The 25,810-nt window shown below is 38.0% G+C and overlaps 2 protein-coding genes across 4 annotated transcripts in view; both read right to left on the reverse strand.

Moving 5' to 3' along the window:
* Positions 1-25,810, reverse strand: part of PIBF1 (progesterone immunomodulatory binding factor 1) — a 360,124-nt gene that overhangs the window by 24,469 nt on the left and 309,845 nt on the right. The gene's annotated exons all lie outside the window — the stretch shown is intronic.
* On the reverse strand, positions 1,062-3,218 carry LOC119506977 (glycine cleavage system H protein, mitochondrial-like). Its single transcript, XM_037799989.1, has one exon. The coding sequence runs from the start codon at positions 3,126-3,128 to the stop codon at positions 2,700-2,702; it is 429 nt and encodes a 142-aa protein (XP_037655917.1). The 5' UTR covers positions 3,129-3,218; the 3' UTR covers positions 1,062-2,699.

The raw sequence follows: 25,810 nt of genomic DNA on the forward strand, positions 1-25,810 counted from the left end.
TATGTTGAACCATCCTTGCATGCCTGGAATGAACCCCACTTGGTCATGGTGTATGATTTTTTTAATGTGTCTTTGGATTCGATTTGCAAGTATTTTGTTGAGGATTTTTGCATCTATATTCATTAGGGAGATTGGCCGGTAGTTTTCCTTTTTTGTAGCATCTTTGCCTGGTTTTGGTATTAGATTGATTTTAGCTTCATAAAATGAGTTAGGTAGTGTTCCATTTTCTTCAATGTTTTGAAAGAGTTTGAGTAAGATTGGTGTCAGTTTTTTCTGGAAAGTTTGGTAGAATTCCCCTGTAAAGCCATCTGGCCCTGGGAATTTATTTGTGGGAAGATTTTTGATGACTGATTGGATCTCTTTGCTTGTGATGGGTTGGTTGAGGTCTTCTATTTCTTCTCTGGTCAGTCTAGGTTGTTCATATGTTTCCAGGAAATTGTCCATTTCCTCTGCATTATCCAGTTTGTTGCCATACAGTTGTTCATAATATCCTCTTATAATTTTTTTAATTTCTTCAGGATCTGCAGTTATGTCACCTTTTTCATTCATTATTTTGTTTATATGGGTCTTCTCTCTTTTTGATTTTGTCAGTCTAGCTAGGGGCTTGTCAATCTTGTTGATCTTCTCAAAGAACCAACTTTTGGTGATATTTATCCTCTCTATTGTTTTTTTGTTCTCTATGTCATTTATTTCTGCTTTAATCCTTGTTATTTCTTTTCTTCTACTTGGTTTGGGATTGGTTTGCTGTTCATTTTCTAGCTTCTTCAGTTGATCCATTAGTTCTTTGATTTTGGCTCTTTCTTCCTTTTTAATATATGCGTTTAGTGCTATAAATTTCCCCCTTAGCACTGCTTTTGCTGCATCCCATAGGTTTTGGTATGTTGTGTTCTCATTTTCATTCGTGTCTATATATTTAGCAATTTCTCTTGCTATTTCTTCTTTAACCCACTGATTGTTTAGGAGTGTGTTGTTTAACCTCCAGGTATTTGTGAATTTTCTAAGTCTCTGATTGTTATTGACTTCTTTTTTTTTTTTTTTTTTTTTTTTTTTTTACAAATAAAAAGATTTATAAATGATTTATTATAATCTGCAAAACTATTTGACCTCCTTTAGCAAATGTGAACTTTTAGCTGAGTTCCTTGACAATAAAACTAATAAGCAAATAGCATAAACAAAGCAGAAGACAGCCCCTACCCCTTCCATCCAAGCACTTGGCCTTATGGAGACTTAAGCAAATCACTTCACCTTTGTGGGTTTCAGTTTTCCTCTTTCATAAGGGTGGAATTTGTTACTCTCCCAGAAGTCCATGAAGTTAGGAAATTCTGATGTTAAAGGGAGTTGCTCTAGAACATTGGCCTCATTTCATAGCAGCTTGTCATTGCAAAGCCTTCTACTGATGTATTAAAACCTAATGCTGTTAACTTCTTTAAACTTCTTGGGGGGTAATTAAAAGAAAACAATTTTAACTTTTGAGGCAACTTATTCCACTTCTTAAGCTTTAATTATTAGAAGACATTCTTCAAAACCTTTACTGACCTATTATATAAGACCAAAAATATTTAAAAGGAATATGAGGTTTGCAAAATTAAATTTCCCATTCATTTAGTCAAATTTGAAGGCCCTTCAAAGCCTGTTTTTGGCAGCACTAGGATAGAATTGAGAGTAGAACTGGCCTATATTCTAAATAGTGAAAAAGCAATTTGCCATAATATTCTGTTCTTTGAACAACCTCATAAGAGTGGGTGTTACAGAGCAAGTGTGTCTTACTTTGCAAAGGAGAGAATAAAAAAATTCCTTAACTGTTTTAGAAAGACACCACAATCACTGATGTACTTTCACTCTAGAAAGGCCATTTCTACTTCTCACTTTTAGAAATTCATCCTTGTTTCTAAGATTTCCATTTAAGTATTTTTGTGAGTAACATTTGCTAAGGAAACTGAAGAACAGACCAGGAAATGTTAAAATTCTAATCATGACCACCCAGTTATTTAACAAATCTCTTACTCCACCAATCACCTTTCTTATCTGCTAAATGTAACATTAATGGATATGTCCTACCTAGCTCTAGCTTCATTTGGGAAGATCAGATAAGGGAACATATGAGAGCAGGCTTCAGAACAAAAGAGTAATTCTATGTAATTATTACTCATCCATTTCTATTTCCAAAACAAACAGTCAAAATAACCTGATTACATAAAGAAATAGACAGTCATCCAGAATACGTTGGCAAGAATCATTTTCTCTTTTGCTGAGGAGCAGGAAAGATTTGTATGTTATTTACCTACATACTTCCTCCAGGTTCTCATATTTGCTGTTTATTCATCAAGAGAGGGTGGTATCTGAAACTTCCTTTTTCCTGCAGTAACTGAGAGAGCAGCTTGTCTGTTTTGGCTCTGCCTCTTTTATCTGTATGTGTGTATGTATTTGTGTATATATTAAACTTTTACCCTAAAGTGTCAGCACACTATATAGCTGGCTTAGAGAGATGCTATATTAACCACTTGGAAAGTATCACATTTGGCACTTCAACTTATATACTTAAGCTAAGACAATATTCATTATCTTAGTATCTGAGCTCATAAAGCTTCACTGTGTCCATTTTGATTCTCCTTTCTTAAGTGAAAACCTGAATACCGTTTAACTTCTTAAGACTGCCATGTGTTTTGCTGACCAAAATTTTCACCTTTCCTTGTCTTCTTTTAACCATCTTCATAACAAGATTTGTTGACAAGTCCTGGATTCTCTGCAAGAGCTTCATTAATTTCTGTTACTTCTCCTGACAGAGGAGAATAAAGTTCACTAGCAGCTTTTACACTTTCCAAAGCACCAAACTCCTCTTGTTTGTTCAATTTTGTCCCAACCTCGGGAAGACTACAGTAAACAACATCTCCCAAAGCTTCCTGTGCAAAATTGCTGATTCCCACTGTTCCAATACCATTTTCTGTTGTTATCCATTCATGTTTGTCTGTGAATTTCCGCACCGAGAGCAGAGCGGGGCCGGTGCGCAGCGTCCGAACAGCGCCAGTCCCCAGCCCCCAGGGCCGCCGCGGGCAGGACGTGGCGGGCGCCGAGGCCGCGCGCAGGCTGCAGACGACGATCCGCACACTCCGTGCCGCGCGCAGCGCCATGTTCGCAAGGGTGCGGAGGGTCGCGGTGCCGCAAAGCGGACACCGGGCCGACGGGGCGGGGACGGCCTGTTATTGACTTCTAATTGTATTCCATTGTGGTCAGAGAATGTGCTTTGAATAATGTCAATCTTTTTAAATTTATTGAGGCTTGTTTTATGTCGCAGCATATGATCTATTCTGGAGAGAGTTCCATGAGCACTAGAAAAGTATGTGTATCCTGGTGATTTGGGATGTAATGTCCTGTATATGTCTGTTAAATCTAATTCATTTATCAGATTGTTTAGGTTTTCAATTTCCTTATTGGTCTTCTGTCTGGTTGATCTATCTATAGGAGAGAGTGATGTGTTGAAGTCTCCCACAATTATTGTGGAAACATCCATTGCTTCCTTTAGTTTTGCCAGTGTTTCTCTCATGTTTTTTGTGGCACCTTGATTGGGTGCATAGACATTTACGATTGTTATTTCTTCTTGCTGAATTGCCCCTTTTATTAGTATGTAGTGGCCTTCTTTGTCTCTCAAAATATCTCTGCATTTGAAGTCTATTTTATCTGAGATTAATATTGCTACACCTGCTTTCTTTTGGCTGTAGCTTGCATGAAATATTTTATTCCATCCTTTCACTTTCAGTTTCTTTGTGTCCCTGTGTCTAAGATGAGTCTCTTGTATGCAACATATTGATGGTTCATTTTTTTTGATACATTCTGCGAATCTATATCTTTTAATTGGGGAGTTTAATCCATTTACATTCAACGTTAAAACCGTGAAGGCATTTCTTGAATCGGCCATCTTATCCTTTGGTTTATGTTTGCCATATTTTTCCCTCTCTCTATTAATATCCTTTATTGTACCCATACCGAATCTCTTTAGTACTGAACCTTTCTCCTAGTCTCTCTGTCCTGTCTTTGTTTCTCTGTCTGTAGGGCTCCCTTTAGTATCTCCAGTAGGGCAGGTCTCTTGTTAGCAAATTCTCTCAGCATTTGTTTGTCTGTGAAAAATTTAAGCTCTCCCTCAAATTTGAAGGAGAGCTTTGCTGGATAAAGTATTCTTGGCTGGAAATTTTTCTCACTCAGAATTTTAAATATATCGTGCCACTGCCTTCTTGCCTCCATGGTGGCTGCTGAGTAGTCACTACTTAGTCTTATGCTGTTTCCTTTGTATGTGGTGAATTGCTTTTCTCTTGCTGCTTTCAGAACTTGCTCCTTGTCTTCTGTGTTTGACATTGTGATCAGTATATGTCTCGGAGTGGGTTTATTTGGATTTATTCTATTTGGAGTTCGCTGAGCATTTATGATTTGTGTATTTATGTTGTTTAGAAGATTTGGGAAGTTTTCCCCAACAATTTCTTTGAATACTCTTCCTAGACCTTTACCTTTTTCTTCCCCTTCTGGGACACCAATGAGTCTTATATTTGGACGTTTCATATTATCTATCATATCCCTGAGGTCCATTTCGATGTTTTCAATTTTTTTCCCCATTCTTTCTTTTATGCTTTCATTTTCCATTCTGTCATCTTCCAGGTCACTGATTCGTTGTTCAACTTCCTCTAGTCTTGTAGTATGAGTGTCCAGAATCTTTTTAATTTGGTCAACAGTTTCTTTAATTTCCATAAGATCATCCATTTTTTTATTTAGTCTTGCAATGTCTTCTTTATGCTCTTCTAGAGTCTTCTTGATTTCCTTCATATCCCGTACTATGGTCTCATTGTTCATCTTTAGTTCTTTGAGTAGCTGCTCTAGGTGCTGTGTCTCTTCTGGTCTCTTGATTTGGGTGCTTGGGCTTGGGTTATCCATATCGTCTGGTTTTTTCATATGTTTTATAATTTTCTGTTGTTTTTGGCCTCGTGGCATTTGCTGAACTTGATAGGGTTCTTTTAGGGTTTGTAGACCTATTGAAGTCCTTATCTCTAAATTATCAGATCTACAGCTTCGTGGAGTACACTTTCTCTAACTAACCAGCAGGTGGCGTCCACGAGCCACCTGTTCTCCACAAGCCAGTTCTCCCCTGCTTAGCCTTTTTGGTGAGTGAGGGAGTGAGTCTTGTGGGGCCCAATTGGTGTACCAAGCTTGCGTGTGTAGTTGGTGTTGCCCGCCCTGTATGTGGGGCGTGTTTCTGGGCAGTCGGGGAGGGGGGGTGGCCCTAACAATCAAATCTCCCTGGTGATCCTAGAGTTTTAAAGCTGCTGCAATAGTCTAATCCTTCAGTTCAGTCCTGCTACAGTTTGTCTCTGCCACTGGCCCACTAGTCCTTGGTATTGGCGTATGGCTCCTGAGACTTGCAAGTGGGCCCCTCTTCCAGGCTGTGCACCCCGGGTCCTCTGTTGAGGGATGACTGTGCTATGTCACAGGTGAGTGCCGTCCCCCCAGGGCAGTTCTGGGATGCTGGGCTGTGTAGGGAGGCTCCCAGTCTGCTGAAATGATGGCTGAATGGGGCTTTGTTAATTCACACTGCTCCACCTTCCCAACTCTGGGACAATCAGCTGAGGTTGCAGGGAAGGCTAATGTCCACGCCCAGTTTTGTGGTGTGTGCCTGTTATTTGAAGCACTTCCGTCACACTGGGTTGTCTGGGGCAGCTCTGGGCTATGGGGCTGGCGATGGGCAGGAGTGTTTCCTGTCCACCAGGATGGTGGCTGTGAGCGGACACCCCCCTTTTCTTGGGAAGTTGTGGTGTTTAGTGAATTTTCTCAGGCACTGGATTATTGCCTTTTGTCTCAGAGCTCTCTTAGTTCTGCTCTTGACTTGACGTGCCCAAATTGCAATTCTTTGAAGCTTTCTGTATTGGGCTTCTTAGAGTAATTGTTTTAGAAAAAGAAAAAAGGATTAAAAAAAAAAAAAAAAAAAAGGCCCTCCTCAGAGATCTAATGGGTTATTGAAATGCTAACAGACAAAGCACCCAGGGCCATTAAGGAAAGGTCCACAGGGCAGAGAGATCAGCTTTTGTTCGGGATTTGCATATGCGCCTCAAGGCCTGAGCTCCGCCCTTCCCCTTTCTGTGTTCACCAGAACTCCAAAAATCCTCTGCTTTTATTTTGGAGTTTTTCGTGTTGTTTTTTTTCTATGCCTGTCTCCTCTCTGCTGGGCTGGCTGCTCTCAGATTCTCTGGTGTCTGGTCTCAGTCTATCTATGGTTGGAGTTTGGATCAGTAGAATGAGTTTCCGATAAGGGCTGCCACTGCAGTTCTCCCTTCTCCTTCCCGGAGCTGATGGCCCCTCCTCCCACGGGACTGAGCCTGGCAGGGAGGGGCGCGGGTCCCCTGGCCGCAAAAACTTATAGATTTCGCTGATCTCAGCAGTTCGACATTTTCATGAGTGTTGTATGAAGTATGCCCAAAGACAGATTGCTCTGTGGTGTCCAGTCCACGCAGTTCCTGGCTTTCTACCTACTTTCCTGGAGGAGTAACTAAAACATACAGCTCACCAGTCTGCCATCTCGCCCCGCCTCCGGCATTATTTATTTTAAGGGCAAGGAAATTTTTAAGGAACTTCCATATTATTTGTATTATTGCTACACCAAACAATCTCTGCAAGAGAGATAAATTGCTCTCTTGAATTCAAAAGCATATATCTTGGTCATTAAAATTAATTATTTGCATAAAGAGTGGCAGCATATTAAAACTGTTCAACTGCAAAGCAGCTGATTAATGGCATTGCATGGTTGATGCTAATAAGTTGTTGAAAGTTGTAAACTCTGCAAAGATGTTGGCAAGGGGACACATAGATGGCATTTCTTTCTTTCTTTTTTTTTTTTTTTTCAGTTTTATTGAAATACATTCACACACCATACAATCATTCATGATATACAATCCACTGTCCACAGTATGATAACATAGTTATGCGTTCATCACCACAATCTATCTCTGAACATTTTCCTTACCTCAGAAAGAACCAGAACAAGAATAAAAAATAAAAGTGAAAAAAGAACACCCAAATCATCCCCCCATCCCACCCCATTTGTCCTTTAGTTTTTATCCCCATTCCTCCACTCATCCATACACTAGATAAAGGGGGTGTGATCCACAAAGTCTTCACAATCACACTGTCACCCCTTGTAATCTACATTATTATATAATTGTCTTCAGGAGTCCAGACTGCTGGGTTGGAGTTTGGTAGTTTCAGGTATTTACTTCTAGCTATTCCAATACACTAAAGCCTAAGAGGTGTTACCTATGTAGTGCATAAGAATGTCCACCAGAGTGACTTCTCGACTCCATTTGGAATCTCTCAGCCACTGAAACTATTTCGTCTCATTTTGCATCCCCCTTTTGGTCAAGAAGATACTCTCAGTCCCACGATGCCGGGTCCACATTCATCCCCGAGAGTCATACTAGATGGCATTTCTTGATCAAAATAGCTCTGACAAGTATAATGCAAACTCTGTGCTCTACTGGAAGTTAAATGTAAGTGCTTTTTTATAGAAATAACAATGTATCATGACTAACAAGGCAGATAATTCCATGTGTCTTTCCCACTCGAAGTAATACAAAGTAAAAACCAATCTTGGTTTTAAACCAACTACATATTTTGGATATCTAAACTTCATTTAAAAGGGTATTTTATAAAACATTTTACTATGGAAAACTTAAAAGATACACAAAAATAGAGAGCATAGCATATTGAACCTCAAAGCTTCAATTGCCTAACTTCAATAATTATCAATACTTTGCCAATATTGTTTCATCTGTTTACTTACAACTTTTTTTCTGAAATATTGTAAAGCAGATTTCAGACCTCATATCATTTCACTTGTAAATTCTTCTGTTGGAGTATCTAACAGTAAGGACTAAACAAACAAACCAGAATCTCACTATCATACTTAATACAATTAAATAGTTAAAAAATGGATCAAAGACCTAACATAAGAATTAAACCTATAGAATTCCTGAAAGAAAACATGGGAAGCATCTTTGGAACCTTGTGTTAGGAAACGGTTTCTTAGAATTTACACAAAAAGCATGAGCAACAAATGAAAACATAGACAAATGACACAATCAAAATTAAAAACTTTGGTACATCAAAGGACTTTATCAAGAAAGTAAAAAGACAACCTAAAGAATGGGAGAAGATATTTGGAAACCATATATCCAATAGGGGTTTAATATCCAGCATATATAAAGAACTACAACTCAACAACGAAAAGACAAACAATCCAATTACAAAATGGGAAAAAGACTTGGCTAGTCATTTCTCCAAAGAAGATATACAAATGGCCAGTAAATACATGAAAAGATGTTCAATGTCATTAGCCATCAGGGAAATGCAAATCAAAACCACCAAGTGACACCATCTCACACCCAACAGAATGGATATTAAAAAATGAAAAATAACAAGTGTTGGAGAGGATGTGGAGATAGGTACACTTACGCATTGTTGATGGGAATGTAAAATGGTGCAGCTGCTGTGGAAGAGAGTTGGTGGTTCCTCAGAAAGCTAAGTATAGAATTACCATATGACCTGGCAAATCCCACATTTGGTATATACCCAAAAGATTTGAAAGCAGAGACTTGAACAGATATTTGCACACCAGTGTTCATAGTGGCATTATTCACAACTGCCAAAAGATGGAAGCAATCCAAGTGTCCATCAACTGACAAATGGATAAATAAAATATGGTACATACAAGCAACAGAATATTATTTGGCCGTAAAAAGAAATGAACTTCTGATGTATGCTACAACACTGGTGAATCTTGGAGACATCATATTTAGTGAAACAATCCAAAACAAAAGAACAAATGCCATATAATCTCACTTATCTGAAATAAGCAGAATATGCAAATTCACACTCAGAAACTAGAATACAGGTTATCAGGGTCTGGGTGGCAAAAGGGGAAGGGGGATTTAATGTTTAGTTGATATGGCATTTCTGTTTGGGGTGATGGAAAAGTTTTGGCAATGGATGACAAGGATAGAGTCACAACTTTGTGACTGTAATGTTTTTTTTCCTTGCAATTTATTGGTATAGTTACATACCATGCAATCATCCAAAGTGTACCATCAGTTGTTCACAGTATCATCATACAGTTGTGCATTCATCATCACAATCAATTTTTGAACATTTTCATTACTCCAAAAAAGTAGTAAAAAGAATAAGAATAGAAATAAAAGTAAAAAACACCTCAAACAACCCATCCCCCCCATTTTCCATTTACTTTTTTGTTCCCATTTTTCTACTTGTCTGTCCATACGCTGGATAAAGGGAGTGTGAGCCACAAGGTTTCACAATCACACGATCACATTGTATAAGCTATATAGTTAAACAATCATCTTCAAAAATCAAGGCTACTGGGTTGCAGTTCAACTGAATAAACACCTCTTGATTTGTAAAACAACAGTACATGTATAGCTATGTATCTGCATACAGACAAATAAAGGAGTAGAAAACTGAATATAACTATAAAGAAAGAGAGCGAAAAAAGTTTAACAGCAAAAATGCCAAACTGGAATCAAGAGACAGGGACTTCACGGGGATGAATCTGGACCCGGCATCGTGGGACTGAGAATATCTTCTTGACCAAAAGGGGGATGCAAAATGAGATGAAATAGTTTCAGTGGCTGAGATTTCAAATGGAGTCGAGAGGTCACTCTGGTGGACATTCTTACACACTATATAGATAACACCTCTTAGGTTTTAATGTATTGGAATAGCTAGAAGTAAATACCTGAAACTACCAAACTCCAACCCAGTAGTCTGGACTCCTGAAGATGATTATATAATAATGTAGATCACAAGGGGTGACAATGTGATTCTGAAAACCTAGATCACACTCCTTTTATCTACTATATGGATGGATGAGTAGAAAAATGGGGATAAAAACTAAATGACAAATAGGGTGGGATGGGGGGGATGGTTTGGGCGTTCTTTTTTTACTTTTATTTTTTTTACTCTTATTCTGATTCTTTCTGATGTAAGGAAAATGTTCAGAAATAGATGGAGGTGATGAATGCATAACTATTTGATCGTACTGTGAACAGTTGATTGTATACCATGGATGATTGTATGGTATGTGAATATATTTCAATAAGACTGAATTTAAAAAAAAAAAAAAGAGAGAGACAGGGACTTCAGTTCCTGCTTTGCCTGGAATGAGCTCTTCTGCAATCTTGTGCAAATCATCTCTTGATCTGTGAAATGGGGTGGTTGGATCAGATTACCTCCAGAAGGGCTTCGAATTTCAGTTTTCTAAAATTCTGAGATTGTCAAGATTTCAGATGCCAATAGATAACCCCACTTCTACTAGTCAGATACACCTCCTCCACCCATGCAGTTCCAGCCTCCACTTGGTGAACCCTTTAAAAGGCACATGCTCAGTGCATTTCACTCGCCAGTGTGGACAGCACACAGCCGTGAAGTGCAAGGAGAGCCTAGAAGATTCCCATCAGGCTGCTACTACTTGAGACGAGACCACAAGGCTGGGTGAGGATTCTTGGTTTTGGTGGTCCTTTCTTCCCAGGGTCTCTGGGTGTTACTACCTGTGTGACTCTAATTAACACCATGAATTGCATATTTGAAAAAGGAGAAAAGGGGAAATTTCAGGTTGGATATAACTTACCTCACACACATACACATACAGAAACCCACAGAACTGTGCAACACAAATAAAGAACCCTAACATATACAGTGGGCTACAGTTAATAGCTTAATTATAATACTGTTTCATCAACTGTAACAAAGTTACCACAATAATGCAAAATGTTAATAATAGGGACAACGGCTTGTACAAGAGGGAGATTTATAGGAACTCTGTACTTTCTGCGTGATTTTTTCTGGAGACCTACACTGCTTTAATAAAAAAGAGAGTGTTCATACAAATTTTAAATTTTTATCAAATTATTTTAAATTATTAGCACAGTTTAATGTGTGATAGTCACTATGCTTTTAAAGAAGTTAAAATACTTGAATGCCAATGGCACTATATTCTAAATGACAGACAAAACAGATTTTGTATGGCAAATTAAGAGAATAGTATCAGTACAGTATTTGCAACTACCAACTGCTGTTTCCCACAGCTGCTATGTCTTCTCATCTAAATACTTGCTCCCATTTGTAGGCTAACTCTAGTCAGGGATTGTCTCTTGCCTCGGGGGAAGTATATAAAAATTTTTAGGTCTGGAAGGAGGAAGGAAAGGATAAGAATTAACATTCACTGAGTACCTACACTGTGGCAGGCCTTGTGCTAAGTTATTTATATAATAATTTAATCCTTCCCCAGATACAACAAGAGGCAGCTTTGCTGTGGGACCCTAGAGGATGTCATTAATCACCTGAAATATTCTTTCCTATATGAATATGATCTTAGGGTCATTCTCAACAGTGATCTGGGTAGAGGAAGAGTGTATTACCTCACTGAAGTAGACCCCTGAGTTGAAATCCACTTTAGAAGAGTGGGAACTCTGATTCTATCTAACTGGTTTGCCCAGATTGTTTAGCTCCTCTGATTCCTGAAGAGTTCCTTGGATTTCTACTTGCATTGCTTTGCCTTTTGTGTTGGTATACTTTTGGTGCCTGGCTGTTTGACCAAGTGCATAACTTTGCCCTTCTAAAACCATATTCATTTAGTTGCTGTCTAGTTTCTGGCCTTTATTCTTTCAGTATAATCTGACAGATTTTGATGCATATCCTTGCTGATTTTCAGCATCAACTTCAGACTCTACGCCCTATCCTCCCCTTTGACCACTGGTTTCCCAAGTATGACTCATTTTGGTGCCCAGGCTTTCTCCATGTTGTATTCCCAGGCTTTTTCTATCAGTGTTAGCTCCTTGATCTGTAAAGTTTACATCGAAATATTGCCAATATGGTGCCTGACTGAATTACGATCATAATTATCTCCTATCATTGTTAACTTTCTCACCTGCCCACTACAAATTTCCAGGGACTTATTTTACAACTTTGCAGTTTGTTTTGTGTGTCTCCTTATGTCCTAGAACTGTTTTGGTTTCACAATATTCTGTACTACTATTATGTCCTAGAACTGTTTGTTTCTATAGTATTCTGCTACAGTAGCAGAACAGCTGCTACTATTCTGAGAGAGTCATAAAAACACAGGGTTAGAAATGATAGTAGAGTCATTTAGTTGTTCCTTACTGATAACAGAGATGTGTACTGACTATTTGAAAACAATATATCACAAACTTCTAAACTGCAGTGGGAAAAATACACATCTCATCCTTTAGAAACAAACAAACTAGAAAATGACAGGTCAATGGGATATATAATACATGTGGAAAAACTTAAAAGGGTATACATATATATATATATAGATAAAGTATTTTTCTCATAAGATATTATATTGTATCACACAAAACAGATTTTTACTTACAGGATACAATAAAGACATATGTAATTGTAAAGATGATGAAAAGATTAAAGAAGAAACCAACATACTTACAGAAAACAAAATATTATTGACCTAGTTCTATTAAGTTCTGTACACGTCCATATGCCCATGTAAATCTAAATGAAATTCAAGTCCTTCATGTAACTCAAAATTGAGGAGCGTTAACATTCCACAGGATGGACATACGAAGATTCAGTTTCTGATTTGGTGTAATATTACAAAACCATTATAAGGCTGTTGCAAGGCTTAAATGAAGTAAATGAATATAAAAAGCACTCTGTAAACCATAAAATAATATATATGTTAAACATTACTATTTACTGAAAAGCACTTATTTTGGGGGGAAACCTTAATTCCCTCTCAAATTCTAGCAGGTATAAGCAAATTTCCCTTGATATGAAGGGATAATTTAAAATGTTTCTTTCCTCTGATTCCTTATTTCCATATATACTAGGCTGAAGGCAATCTATAACTGATTCCTAACTAGGGTAGAATAATATAATTCATTTGAAAATATTCTGATCATTTAGGTAGAAAGAAATTATAACAGTAATAATGTTTTTCTTTGGTTTTGTCACACTTAAAGTATGTTTAAATTCAACATTTGCAATGAGCATTTTTGTGTGTGTAAATTTTCCACTCTCTCCATTTCCCCAGACCTAAATTCAGATACCCTTACTTGGAAAAAATAAACATTCTAAAGCTCTGTGGGGAAAACCTGGCATATACTAAGTATGTGTTTTAGATTTTCACTATAATAATTGTCTTTCTTTAAAATACTCACCTACATCCAGCAAACAGAAAATAACAAATTTTAACTTGAAGAGCACCACTATGGCAGAAATGTATAAATTTGAGAATTAGATCTTCTTTAAAAATTTTTTTAACTTACAGAGGGCTTTTTATAATCATGCTGACTATAAAATTTAACTACATAGGTGTATAGGAAAAACGTAAAAAGGTATTCTTAAGAAAATTTCAAAACAGTTAAGTATGAAGCAAAAGGAATGACACACATATTGAAATATGTAATTCGTTTGCACCCTTTAATGAAGTGGATTGCCTAAGGGGCACTTGTGATGCTGAAATGTCCCTGAAACCTTCCGAGAAATCACAAAGAACATACAAGTTAGAATCTTGGAACATAAACATACCATAAAAGAATGATAATTATACTGTGACTTCACTTTTAAGAAACCTAGTTAACTGCAGGGTTTGTTTTCTTTTTGTTAAATGACATATCCTGCAGTAAGAGGCAAGTTATCTGGGATAATGGGAGTTAGTCCAACATTCAGGCAAGTGTGGGGCCTTGAACATTCTAGGTACTAAGCAAGGACTTGATTAATTCTGGTTAAATACCAACTGAAATGCCTGTGAGCCCTGAGAGATATTATTGGAAGAAACACTGAGTGAGAAGGTAAAACACACCCCACCTTTTAAATGTCTTTACTTGCCACAAATACATATTATCTTTTGAGGTCTGATATAGCTTTCTGTGGCTACTGCTACCAAATCCAGGGCTTTAGGAATTGCTCTATTCCAGACAAACCTTTCAGCCATGAATTCCTATTGGCTATTTTCAAACAGTTTTCTGCAATTCAGTTCTTGGGTCTAGGAGAGTGTCTGTGCTCTTTCCTCCAGTTAAAATGACAGCCATAATCAGAATGAACTTAATTGGTGGGTAAGGATATAAAAAAATGCTAGTTTCTTAAAGATTTCTATTTGACTAAATAATACAGTTGCTAGTGCAATTATTATCGAGGACTGGAAAGAACCATAATTAGTTTAATAAATATTTAACTGAGTACTTATTATGTGTAAATACTGTGCTAGAGGCTAAGATACAAAGAGGAATGAGGCATTCTAGTATGTAAGATCCATAATACTGATATCTTAGTGATATGAACATTAATAGAAATATTTATTTAAAAGTGCTGTGTAGGAAAGAGGTAGTAAAAAGGATAAGTTCTGCTTTTTGAGTTAGGGAGGGCTTTAGAGAATAGATAACATCTGAGCTGACACTTGAAAGTAGAGTAGAAACAGAAGGAAAAGAGGGAAGAGAACTACATTTATCAACTCACTGTTATATGCAGTAACTTTATTACATTGTTTAACCCTCACACAACTAGGCAAAGCAGATATTACCTTTATTTATAAATGAAGAAAATAAGTTTAGGTAAGTTAAATAATTTTCCAAAGAATCCACGGCTATTAAATAGCAGAGCTGGGATATGACCTCAAGTCTTGCCTGTCTGACTGGTGGCTTTTTCTTCAGTATTTCAAAAGGTAGGTGACATAAAGACTGTAAAGGTAACTCCAGCTTAATAATTTAAGGAGGGGGTTGAACAAACATACAGTATAAGGCAGAATGTAATTCTGGACTAATCCAGCAGTCTATGTTCTCCATGTTTACACCTAGGGTGCTGAGTGCTACTACAGAAAAATTAAATGGAACAACTAAAATATATGGGCATTCCATTTTCAATGTGCTCTCAGTGCAATCTGGCAATTCATTTATGTTTCTGCAATACACATGGCTCATTATGTAGCTATTTCAAAATTATATTTTGCTCTAAACTCTGACCTTATAATGTCTCTTGCCATTAAAAAAGAGCCATTAGATGGGGCCTCCCTAAATTCTTACCACCAAAAACTACAAACTTAACTTTTATCTTAGCATAAACCTATTTTTTAAATTCAACTTTATTGAGATATACTCACATACCATACAATCATCCACGGTGTACAATCAATCAGAGTACCATTATACAGCTGTGATTCATCACCACAAACATTTTTTTTTTTAATTTTAAGCATTGTGCCGGTTTCAATGTATTGTGTCCCCCAAATGCCGTTATCTTTGTGGTCTTGTGGGACAGACGTTTTGGTGCTGGTTAGATTTGCTTGGAATGTGCCCCACCCAGCTGTGGGTGGTGACTTTGGTGGGATACTCCCATGGAGGTGTGACCCCACCCATTCAGAGTGGGCCTTGATCAGTGGAGCCATATAAAACATGCTGACTCAAAGAGACTGAAGGGAGTGCAGCTATGAGTGACGTTCTGAAGAGGATCAAGCTTGCTAGAGAGGAACGTCCTGGGGGAAAGCCATTTTGAAACTAGAACTTTGGAGCAGACGCCAGCCACATGCCTTCCCAGCTAACAGAGGTTTTCCGGACGCCATTGGCCATCCTCCAGTGAAGGTACCCGATTATTGATGTGTTACCTTGGACACTTTGTGGCCTTAAGACTGTAACTGTATAGCCAAATAAACCCCCTTTTTATAAAAGCCAATCCATCTCTGGTGTTTTGCATTCCGCACCATTAGAAAACTAAAACAAGCATTTTTTATTATATATATTAAATATTTTTTAATCATAAGCATTTTTTTTCCCCTTGGCTGCTCAAGCAAATACCATGCAAGGGGATGGTTTAGACAGTGGGAATTTAATGGTTCACAGTTTTGAGGCTAGGAGAAGTCCCAAACCAAGGCGTCATCAAGGCAATGCTTTCTGCCCAAAGATTAGTATTCTGGGGCTGGCTGTCAGTGATCCTTGGTCCTGGGGTCCTCTTTCACATGGCACATAGTGGCCTCTCCCTTCTCTTTCGGGTTGTTGACCTTCAGCTAGTTGCTTCCCATGGCTTTCTCTCTCTGAATTTCATTCTGCTTATAAAGGACTCTAGTAATAGGATTAAGACCCATCCATGGCCACACCTTAACTGATGTAACCTCATCTAAAGATCCTATTTATAATGTGTACACACCTGCAGGAATGGATTAAGTTTAAGAATATGTTTTTCTGGGGTACCCAGCACTATACCACCACAAGCATGCATTTCTTTTTTAGTCTTAAGTCAAAGAATTATTAATATTAAAATAAAGTATCTCTTTACCTTAAGTCACAGGCATTCATTGACTCACTCATTCATGTTTTAATTGTGCCTTTACTATATGCCAAGATTTGAGCTTGGCACCAGGGATATTAAAATTAATTAAAGTATAAAAGAACATACAAAACATCTCATACCATACCCCCCCCATTATTCATTTACTTTTTGTCCTCATTTTTCTATTCATCTGTCCATACACTGTATAAAGGAAGTGGGAGCCACAAAGTTTTCACAATAACATGGTCACAGAATGTAAGCTATATAGTTATACAGTCATCTTCAAGAATAAAAGTTACTGGGTTGCAGTTCATTCAACAATTGCAGGTATTTCCTTCTAGCTATTCCAATACACTAAAAATGAAAAAGGGATGTCTATATAATGAATAAGAATAACCTCTAGAATGACCTCTTGACTCTATTTGAGATCTCTTAGCCACTGAAACTTTTTTGTTTCATTTCTCTTCCCCCTTTTGGTCCAAGAAGGCTTTCTCAATCCCACAATGCCAGGGCCAACCTCATCCCCATGAGTCATGTCCCCGATTTACACCCCTGGGAGTCATATCCCATGTAGGGGGGAGGGCAATGAGTTTACCTGCAGAGTTGGCTTAGAGAGGCCACATCTGAGCAACAGAGGTTCTCTGTGGGGGTGACTCTTTTTTAAAGTAGGCTTAGCCTCTCCTTTGCAGTAACAAACTTTATAAGGGCAAGCCCCAAGATCAAGGGCTCAGCCTTCTAAATTGGTAACCCCCAATGCTTGTGAGAATATCATTGTAGTCCTTATTAGTGAGGCATTATAATGTTTTTCTTTCCATTTCTGGTTTATTTCATTCAACATATTGTCCTCAATGTCCATTCACCTCACAATTTTACTCCTTCTTGTAGCAGCTCAATATTCCATTGTATGTATACACCACAGTTCACCATTCTGTTCATCAGTTGATGTACCCTTAGGCCACCTCCGTCCAATACAAATCATGAATACTGATACTATACACCCCACTGTGCAAATGTCCATTCATGTCCCTCTGTTCAGTTCTTCCAAGTAGATACCCAATAACCAAGTTGCTGCAACCCCATCCTTAGCCCTCCAGATGGGCTGCACCATTCTACTTCCCCACTAATGGTGATTTCCCGCCAATGGTACATCCCTTCTTCCACATTTTTCCCAGCATGTGTATCCCTCTGTTTATTTTTTAGATGGTTTTATTCACACAACATACATGCCATCCTAAGTAAACAATCAATGGATTCCTGTATAATCACATAGTTATGCATTCACCACCACCATCTATATAATGATATTTCCATTTCTTCCACAAAGAAAGAGGAAGAAACAAAAAAAGTAAAAAGAAAAAACAAAGAAAAAAATGACAACTAAAAAGCTACAAAAGAAAAAAGTAAAGAAAAATACCATAAAAAAGTCAGACAACACCACCAACACCAAGAATCCCATATCCCTCCCCTATATCCCCCTCCTGTAGACATCCAGCTTTGGCACACTGTCTCTACTACAATTAATGGAAGCGTATCATAATGCTACTGTTAACTATAGACTCTAGTTTGTGTTGATTGTACTTTTCCCCAGTACCACCCTATTTTTAATACCTTGCAAAGTTGACATCTGTTTGTTCTTCCTCACGTAAAAACATTTTTATATTTGTACATTTACTCATAATCATTGACCACTATAGGTTTCACTAAGTTATACAGTCCCCATCTTTATCTTCTATCTTTCCTTCTGGTGTCCTACGTGCCCGTAACTTTCCTCTTTCAACCGTACTCACAGTCATCTTTGTTCAGTGTACTCATATTATTATGTTACCATCTCCCAACATTGTGCTACAAACCTTTCTCTCCTGTCTTTTCCTATCTATCTGAAGTGTTCCCTTTATAGAGCAGGTATCTTGCTCACAAACTCTTCCAGTGTCTGTTTGTCTAAGAATATTTTAAACTCTCCTTCATTTTTACTTAATGCAATTTTACTGAGATATAATCACATAACAAACAATCATTCAAAGTGTACAATCAGTTGTTCACAGTATCCTCATATACTCATGTTTTCATCACTACATCACACTTTGAACATTTTCATTACTCCAAAAAATAAAATAAAAATACAAAAAAAATCCAAAACATCCCATTCCCCCTTCCCCCATTGTTCATTTACTTTTTAAAAAATAGTTTAATTGAGATATATTCACATCCCTACAGTCATCCAGTGTACATCAATTATTCACAACACCATCATACCATCATGTGTTCATCACCAGAATCAATTTTGAACCTTTTCCTTACTCCAAAATGAAAACAAAAGCAAAAAAGAACACCTAAATCTTTCTATCTGCTCCATCACACCCTGTTTATTATTCATCTAATTTTTATTCCCATTTTTCCACTCATCTGACCATACACTGGATAAAGGGAGTGTGAGCCACAAGGTTTTCACAGTCACACAGTCACACTGTACACGCTACATAGTTGTACAATTGTCTTCAAGAATCAAGGTCACTGGGTTACAGTTTGATAGCTTCAGGTATTTCCCACTAGCTATTCCAACACACTAAAAAGTAAAAAGTGATATCTATATAGTGCATAAGAATAATACCCCCCAGAGTGACCTCTTGACTCCATTTGAAATCTCTCAGCCACTGGAACCTTATTTTGTTTCATCTCTCTTCCCCCTTTTGGTCAAGAAGATACTCTCAATCCCACAATGCTGGGTTCAGGCTCATCTCCAGGAGTCATTTCCTGCACTGCCAGGGGGATTTACACCCCTAGGTGTCATGTCCCACATGGGGGGGGGGTGATGGTAGGAGCACACATGCCAAGTGGGCTTAGAGAGATCTCCCTCATTTTTGAAGGACAGTTTTGCCAGGTATAGAGTTCTTGGTTGGCAGTTTTTTTCTTTCAGTATCCTAAATATATCATACTACTGCCTCCTCACCTCAATGGTTTCTACTGAGAAATCCGCACATAATCTTATCCAGTTTCCCTTGTATTTGATGTATTGCTTTTCTCTTCCTGCTTTCAGAATTCTCTTTGTCTTTGACATTTGATAATCGATTCTTAAGTGTCTTGGCAGAGGTCTATTCAGATCTATTCTGTTTGGGGCATGCTGCGCTTTTTGGATCTTTAATTTTATGTCTTTCATAAGAGATGGGAAATTTTCATTGCTTATTTCCTCTATTATTGCTTCTGCCCCTTTTCCCTGCTCTTCTCCTTCTGAGACACCCGTGACACATACATTCATGCACTTCATGTTGTCATTAAATTCCTTGAGACGCTGCTCATATTTTTCCATTCTTTTCCCTATTTTTCCTTTGTGTGCAGGATTTCAGATGTCCTGTCTTCCAGTTCATGAATCGTTTCTTCTGCCTTTTGAAATCTGCTCTTGTATGTCTGCATTGTGTTTTTCATCTCTTGTATTGTGCCTTTCATTCCCATAAGTTCTGCTAATTGTTTTTCCAAACTTTTGAGTTCTTCCTAATGTTTGCCCAATGTCATCTTTATATCCTTCATCTCTTTTGCCATATCTTCTCTCAACTCATTGATTTGATTTTAAATTGATTTAGGAGATTTGTTTAAAACATTAGTTGTTTCAATTCCTGGATCTCAGCTGAAGTGTAAGTTTGTTCCTTTGACTGGGCCATATCTTCATTTTTCTTAATGTGATTTGTAATTTTTTGTTGTCTAGGCATCTAGTTTCCTTGATTTCCCCGATCAGATTTTCCCACAGCAGATGGGCCCAGGTCTCAGGAGGAAGCTGTATTCAGTATCAGGTTTCCCTGAGGGTGAGACCCAGCAGATTGTGATACTTTTCTGTGAGGCCTCTAGACGGTGCTTTTCCTATCCTGCCCAGAAGGTGATGCTTGTCAGTCCACAGCTCCCACTGGTGTAAAGAGGTGTGGTCCCTTTAATTCTCAGCAGACCCTGTCCTAGCCAGGGGCCAAGGGTATCAGAAGCCAAGCTTAAGTTGTTTCTGCACCCCACCTCCCAGGCCCTGGGGTCTGAATTCTCTGAGGGAGGGCAGCCACTTGAGCTGGGTCCTGCTCCCCTTTTCTTACAGAAGATACACCCTTTAGGAAGTTATCTTCTACATCAGATTCCTCCTTTGTGACTCTGACTCTGTTAACTCCACCCTTGCCTGGGTCAGTGCTGACAACTGAAAATGCCTGAGGCTTTCTCTAATGAGCTACTTGGAATGAGAGGAAAAAAAAAAAAGAAAACAGAGAGAAACCCCCTTTTCAGAGCAAGTCCCCAGCCTCCCAGTTTTGCTGGTCAGCTGGTGTTGGTACTCGATTCTCTGTGCCTCTTTTCTTGGGACACAGCCATTTTCCAGTATTCTGAGCTCACCTGTCTCCAAAAGCCTCTTTTTTTTTTTTTTTTTTTTTTTTTTTTCCAGTTTAAACACATTTTTACTAAAGGAGTACTTAAGGTAAAAGGAACAAGTTTACAATGTAAAAATTAATTGATACATTACCAAGCCTGGGAGCCCCCACTCCTCCAGATGCAGCTGGACATGAGATCAGAGAACTCCTTCTTATTTGAGTTACAGAGAATTTATAGCATTTTGATTTAGAGTAACTTTAACTCATATTCTATTTTTATATTAAATGGTAAGCTTCTGTTTTTAATTATTTATTATTATTTTTTCCCATCAGCCCTGCCTCCTTTCTGCCAGGAGAGACCTCATTTTCCTTTCCTGGTTGCTCTGGATTTATCTGTGCTTGTAGCTTGTATTCAGTACTCCAAATTTGTTAATTAAAACTTCAATTTTGGAGCCTGGTTGAGTTATTTTCCCTTGCTCCAGGTAGCCTGCTTCTTTCTTCCACAGTGAAGTGTTACAACTCAGCCTGCTGTGCCGTGAGGGGAGGGGTGCCAGCTCTGCAGTTTGGGAAGCTTTACTTACAGTTCTATGCTGCAATCTTAGCTGTTCCACCCATTTTAGGCTGGTGTACAATGTGTGTCCGGTCACGGATGTCCCCCAACAGTTGTTCCAGACTATTTAATTTCTCTAAGTAGCCTTCCCTGAACACAAATGTGGGTAGAATACAAATACCATGGCACCATGCCGGATCATTTTACTTACACTGTATTGTAATTGATGATTGTTATACCTGCTGGATATAAGCCCCAGAATGCAGGAATCCTGTCTCTCTTGTTAATCACTGCATCTCCAGGGCTCAGAAAGATAGCTCTTACATATAAGTACTTAATAAATAATTGTGAACAGTTTCCTTATACCAGAAAGAATCAGAATAAGAATAAAAAATAAAAATAAAAAAGAACACCCAAATCATCCCCCATCCCCCCCTATTTTTCATTTATTTTTTGTCCCCATTTTTCTTGTGATCCACAAGGCTTTCACAATCATACTGCCACCCCTTGTGCACCTATATTGCTATACAATCATCTTCAGGAGTCAAAGCTACTGAGCTGCAGCTGATAGTTTCAGGTATTTACGTTTAGCTATTCCAAAGCATTAAAACCTAAAAGGGGTTATCTATATAATGCATAACAATGTCCACCAGAGTGACCTCTCGACTCCATTTGGAATCTCTCAGCCACTAAAACTTTATTTTGTTTCATTTTGCATCCCCCTTTTGGTCAAGAAGATGTTCTCAATCCCACGATGTTGGGTCCAGATTCATCCTCGGGAGTCATATCCTGTGTTGCCAGGGAGATTTACACCCCTGGGAGTCAGATCCCACATGGGGGGGTGGTATATATACTTTTAAAATGAGGAGTTATATCTCTACATTTAATTTAATGTTTGTACAAAAATACAGGAAGAGACATTTTAGTAATTGTGAAAGGTTAGTTTTGAGATTATACCTTATTAAAACTGCAGGTTTTCAAACTTGTCATATTATGTACATTAAACACATACTACATGAGTATCAGTTAAATTGATCAGAATAACAGAGAATGAAGACTATATTAAATACAAAAATTAAGAAAAACATTAGACATTAATTAATTTAAATCAAAGTTGATAACTGGAACAAATTCTTTCATAAAGCTTCAGTCATACCACCTTCTAGCATAATGCTTAGAATAACAACAACAAATAACCACCACCACATCCATAATAATGACATATTTATATTGTGACTACTATGCCAGGGACTGTTCTAAGCCCCTTTCTTTTATTAATTCATTTAGTCCTTGAAACAATGCAATGAGGTTAGCGCTATATTCCTTATATGACAATTGAGGCACAGAGAAGTTAAATAATGCACCCCAAGTCACACAGCTAGTAAGTGTTAGAGCAATGAGTTAAACCCAGGGAAAAGTTCCAGAATCTGTGCTCTTTACTGTATAGAATACTGCCTCTCTATTCTAGAATGCAGTAGGTGTTTAGCAAATGTTTGCTGAATTGTTTACAAGCATCACAAAGAAAAGAAGTCTCAAGAACATTGTTTTTAAATAAGGTCTAAATCACTTCTGGATTATAAAGAGGAAACAAGAAGGGAATTAATTTTACGCAGTACCAAATAAGATACAAAATACTGCTCCAAATTTGTCACATTTGTTGCTTCATTTGAAATGTCCGAGACTTGAAGTTCATAGAGGTTAGGCTGCTCAAAGTGATATAACTAGAAATGCTGGATACTGGAATTTAAACTGTCCAATTTGAAAGTTGATTCCCTTTCCACTATTATCAGACAGTCTTCCAATTTATGAATTTGAGGAGATAAACTTTTAGTAAAAGAGTGCATCATTCTGAACTCTGTTGTTATAACATACTAATTGGTCAAGCAATAAGAGAATCAGGCAAAAAGCTGTTGAACAGAAAAACTACATGTTTATGTACAAACATTAATGGAAGCACATATTTACGATCATATACTGATTGCTCTATTGTTTTCCTGAATCACTTAACTATGGAGAATCTACCCTTAATACAGCTCCAAAAGAAATGAGAAAAGGGGTTTTACATCAACTTCTTAAAATTGATGTCAGTATTCTTTTAGACATTGGCTGATTAAAGAAGATACTTTATATTTAAAAGATATGTGACCAAATATATACAAAGAAAAACATGGTTAGAATTTCCAAAGGTGATAAGCAAATCTTGTTTCATTAAGGTAAATGTGAATGAATAAAAATGGATGAAAATTGAAAGTAAATAATGAAGACTCCTGAGAGGGAAGCTCAATTAGAAAAAAGTCTTTCTGAAGAATCACATTTCCTATACTCATTATCTTTTCAAACTGAAGGCATTCTTTGAGGTCCTGCTACTGTTTTCTAAAAGTGAGATCACATCAGTTGATCTTTTCCTTTTACCTCTTTTCTTCTTTTTACCCAATTATTTAAAGTTTGTATTTTATTTACAACTAAGAGGTCTTACTCATAGAATAAGTGAAGACATTTAAGGATAAAATAGATCACAACCTACTTGAAGGAAACAGAAAAAGTTATTCTGAGGCATCAAAAGTGAAAGGAAAGAGATCTCTATTCCAGCCCTGACCCAATGTGCGGCGTGAGACACTCCAGGGCTCCACCCCCCCCCCCTCAATAGGAGCCTTCTAGAACAAGCAGAACTGGCAGAAATATCTTTCTCAAAGCTCCCGAAAATAGTTACAGGATGGCATTACAGTAGAAGTGCCAAATCAAGAAAAAGGCAACTTAAAAACTGTAGGATCTCCTGGTACCCTCTTGGTCCCTCCTCCCTCAATCCCTCATGGCAGGCTTGGCGTGGAGCTGGCTTGTGCTCCTACTGTGTGTCCCTGGCTCTAGTAACAAAAAGAGAAAAGTAATCTCTGTGTGCATACTAGGGTGCATGTTTGTCCATGCCAATTTCTGGGGGTACCCTGAAAGAATGAACCAGGATACTTGTCACTGGCTCGCTATCCCAAAACTCTCCCTGTATGTAGAACACATAACAGTCAAATAGCAGCTGCCTTGGCAAAAGAGTGCCAACTGTGGGACATACAGTGTTATATTTGTGACCATGAGGAAACACTGTTTCCTAACTGAATGAGGACATTCATATCCATATCATATCCTAGAGTCATGAATGTAAGAACAACAACAACAAAAAAAACACGTATGCACAGAGAAGATCAGGGAATCCCTATGCTTTTGCCTTGGGCTGTTGATTAAACTTATTGTACGGCTAAGCTCTGAAAGAGAACACTTCCAGAGGACAGTCTGCAAAGGGAAAGGTATTATCATTTTTCCTTTTTTCTTTTTTTTTTTTTCAAGTTCTTAGAATTCAAGGAAAACTTGGTCAAAACACTAGCTGGATAAGGGCTCAAGGAAGAGACACCTGAGAGTCTAAATTCCAATGATAACACATTAAAGCTTCAAAATGTCCAGGTTGTAGGTCACAAAACACATAAACAGGAAGTGGCAGCTGAGGCAAAGAAGATTAAAGAAATGGAAATCGTTAATGAGGAAGATGAAATCTGAGTCCTACCAGAAAAAAACCTTTTAAACAAGGTCCTAAATATACACAAGCTAAAGGAAAACACGGACAAAGCACTAAAAGAAATCAGGAAAATGACAGTTGAACACAAAGAAAATAGCAATAAAGAGGAAGAAATATGAAAAGGAACCAAACAGAGCTGAAAACCACAGTAAACAGACATTAAAGATTCCTTAAAGGAGAGGGTAAGCCTACTTATAATTGTGACTAAGAGTCACCCCCAGAGAGCCTCTTTATTGCTCTCTCTAAGCCCACTTGGCAGGTGAACTCACTACCCTCTCCCTTACGTGGGACATGACTCCTAGGGGTGTGAATCCCCCTGGCAATGCAGGAAATGACTCCTGGGGTTGAGCCTGGACTCAGCACTGTGGGATCGAGAAAATCTTCTTGACCAAGAGCAGGAAGAGAGATGAAACAAAATAAGGTTCCAGTGGCTAAGAAATTTCAAATGGAGTCAAGAAGTCATTCTGGAGGGTATTCTTATGTACTATACAGACATCACTTTTTAGTTTTTAGTGTGTTGGAATGGCTGGAGGGAAATATCTGAAGCTGTAGAACTGCAACCCAGTGACTGATTCTTGAAGATGATCGTATAACTATGTAGTTTGCACAGTGTGACTGTGTGATTGTGAAAACCCTGTGGCTCGTACTCCCTTTATCCAGTGTATGGACAGTTGAGTGTAAAAATGGGGACAAAAATGAGATGAAGAGGGTTGGATGAAGGTGATGGAAAGTTTGTGGTGTTATTTTTTTGCTTTTATTTTCATTTTGGAGTAAGGAAAAGGTTCAAAATTGATTCTGGTGATGAATGCACAACTATATGATGGTGTTGTGAATAACTGATTGTACACTGTGGGTGACTGTAGGGTGTGTGAATATATCTCAATAAACCTGTATTAAAAGAAAGTAAAATGCATGGGGAGAGAGGGAAGATGGTGGCATAGAGAGGAGTGGAAGCTAAGTAGTCCTCCAGGAACAACTGAAAAAAAACCAGAAACAACTAGCGAATGATCCAGAATAACTTCGTGGGGG

The sequence above is a fragment of the Choloepus didactylus genome, chromosome 12 (assembly GCF_015220235.1).
Source record: "Choloepus didactylus isolate mChoDid1 chromosome 12, mChoDid1.pri, whole genome shotgun sequence".
In the NCBI taxonomy this organism is placed as follows: Eukaryota; Metazoa; Chordata; class Mammalia; order Pilosa; family Megalonychidae; genus Choloepus; species Choloepus didactylus.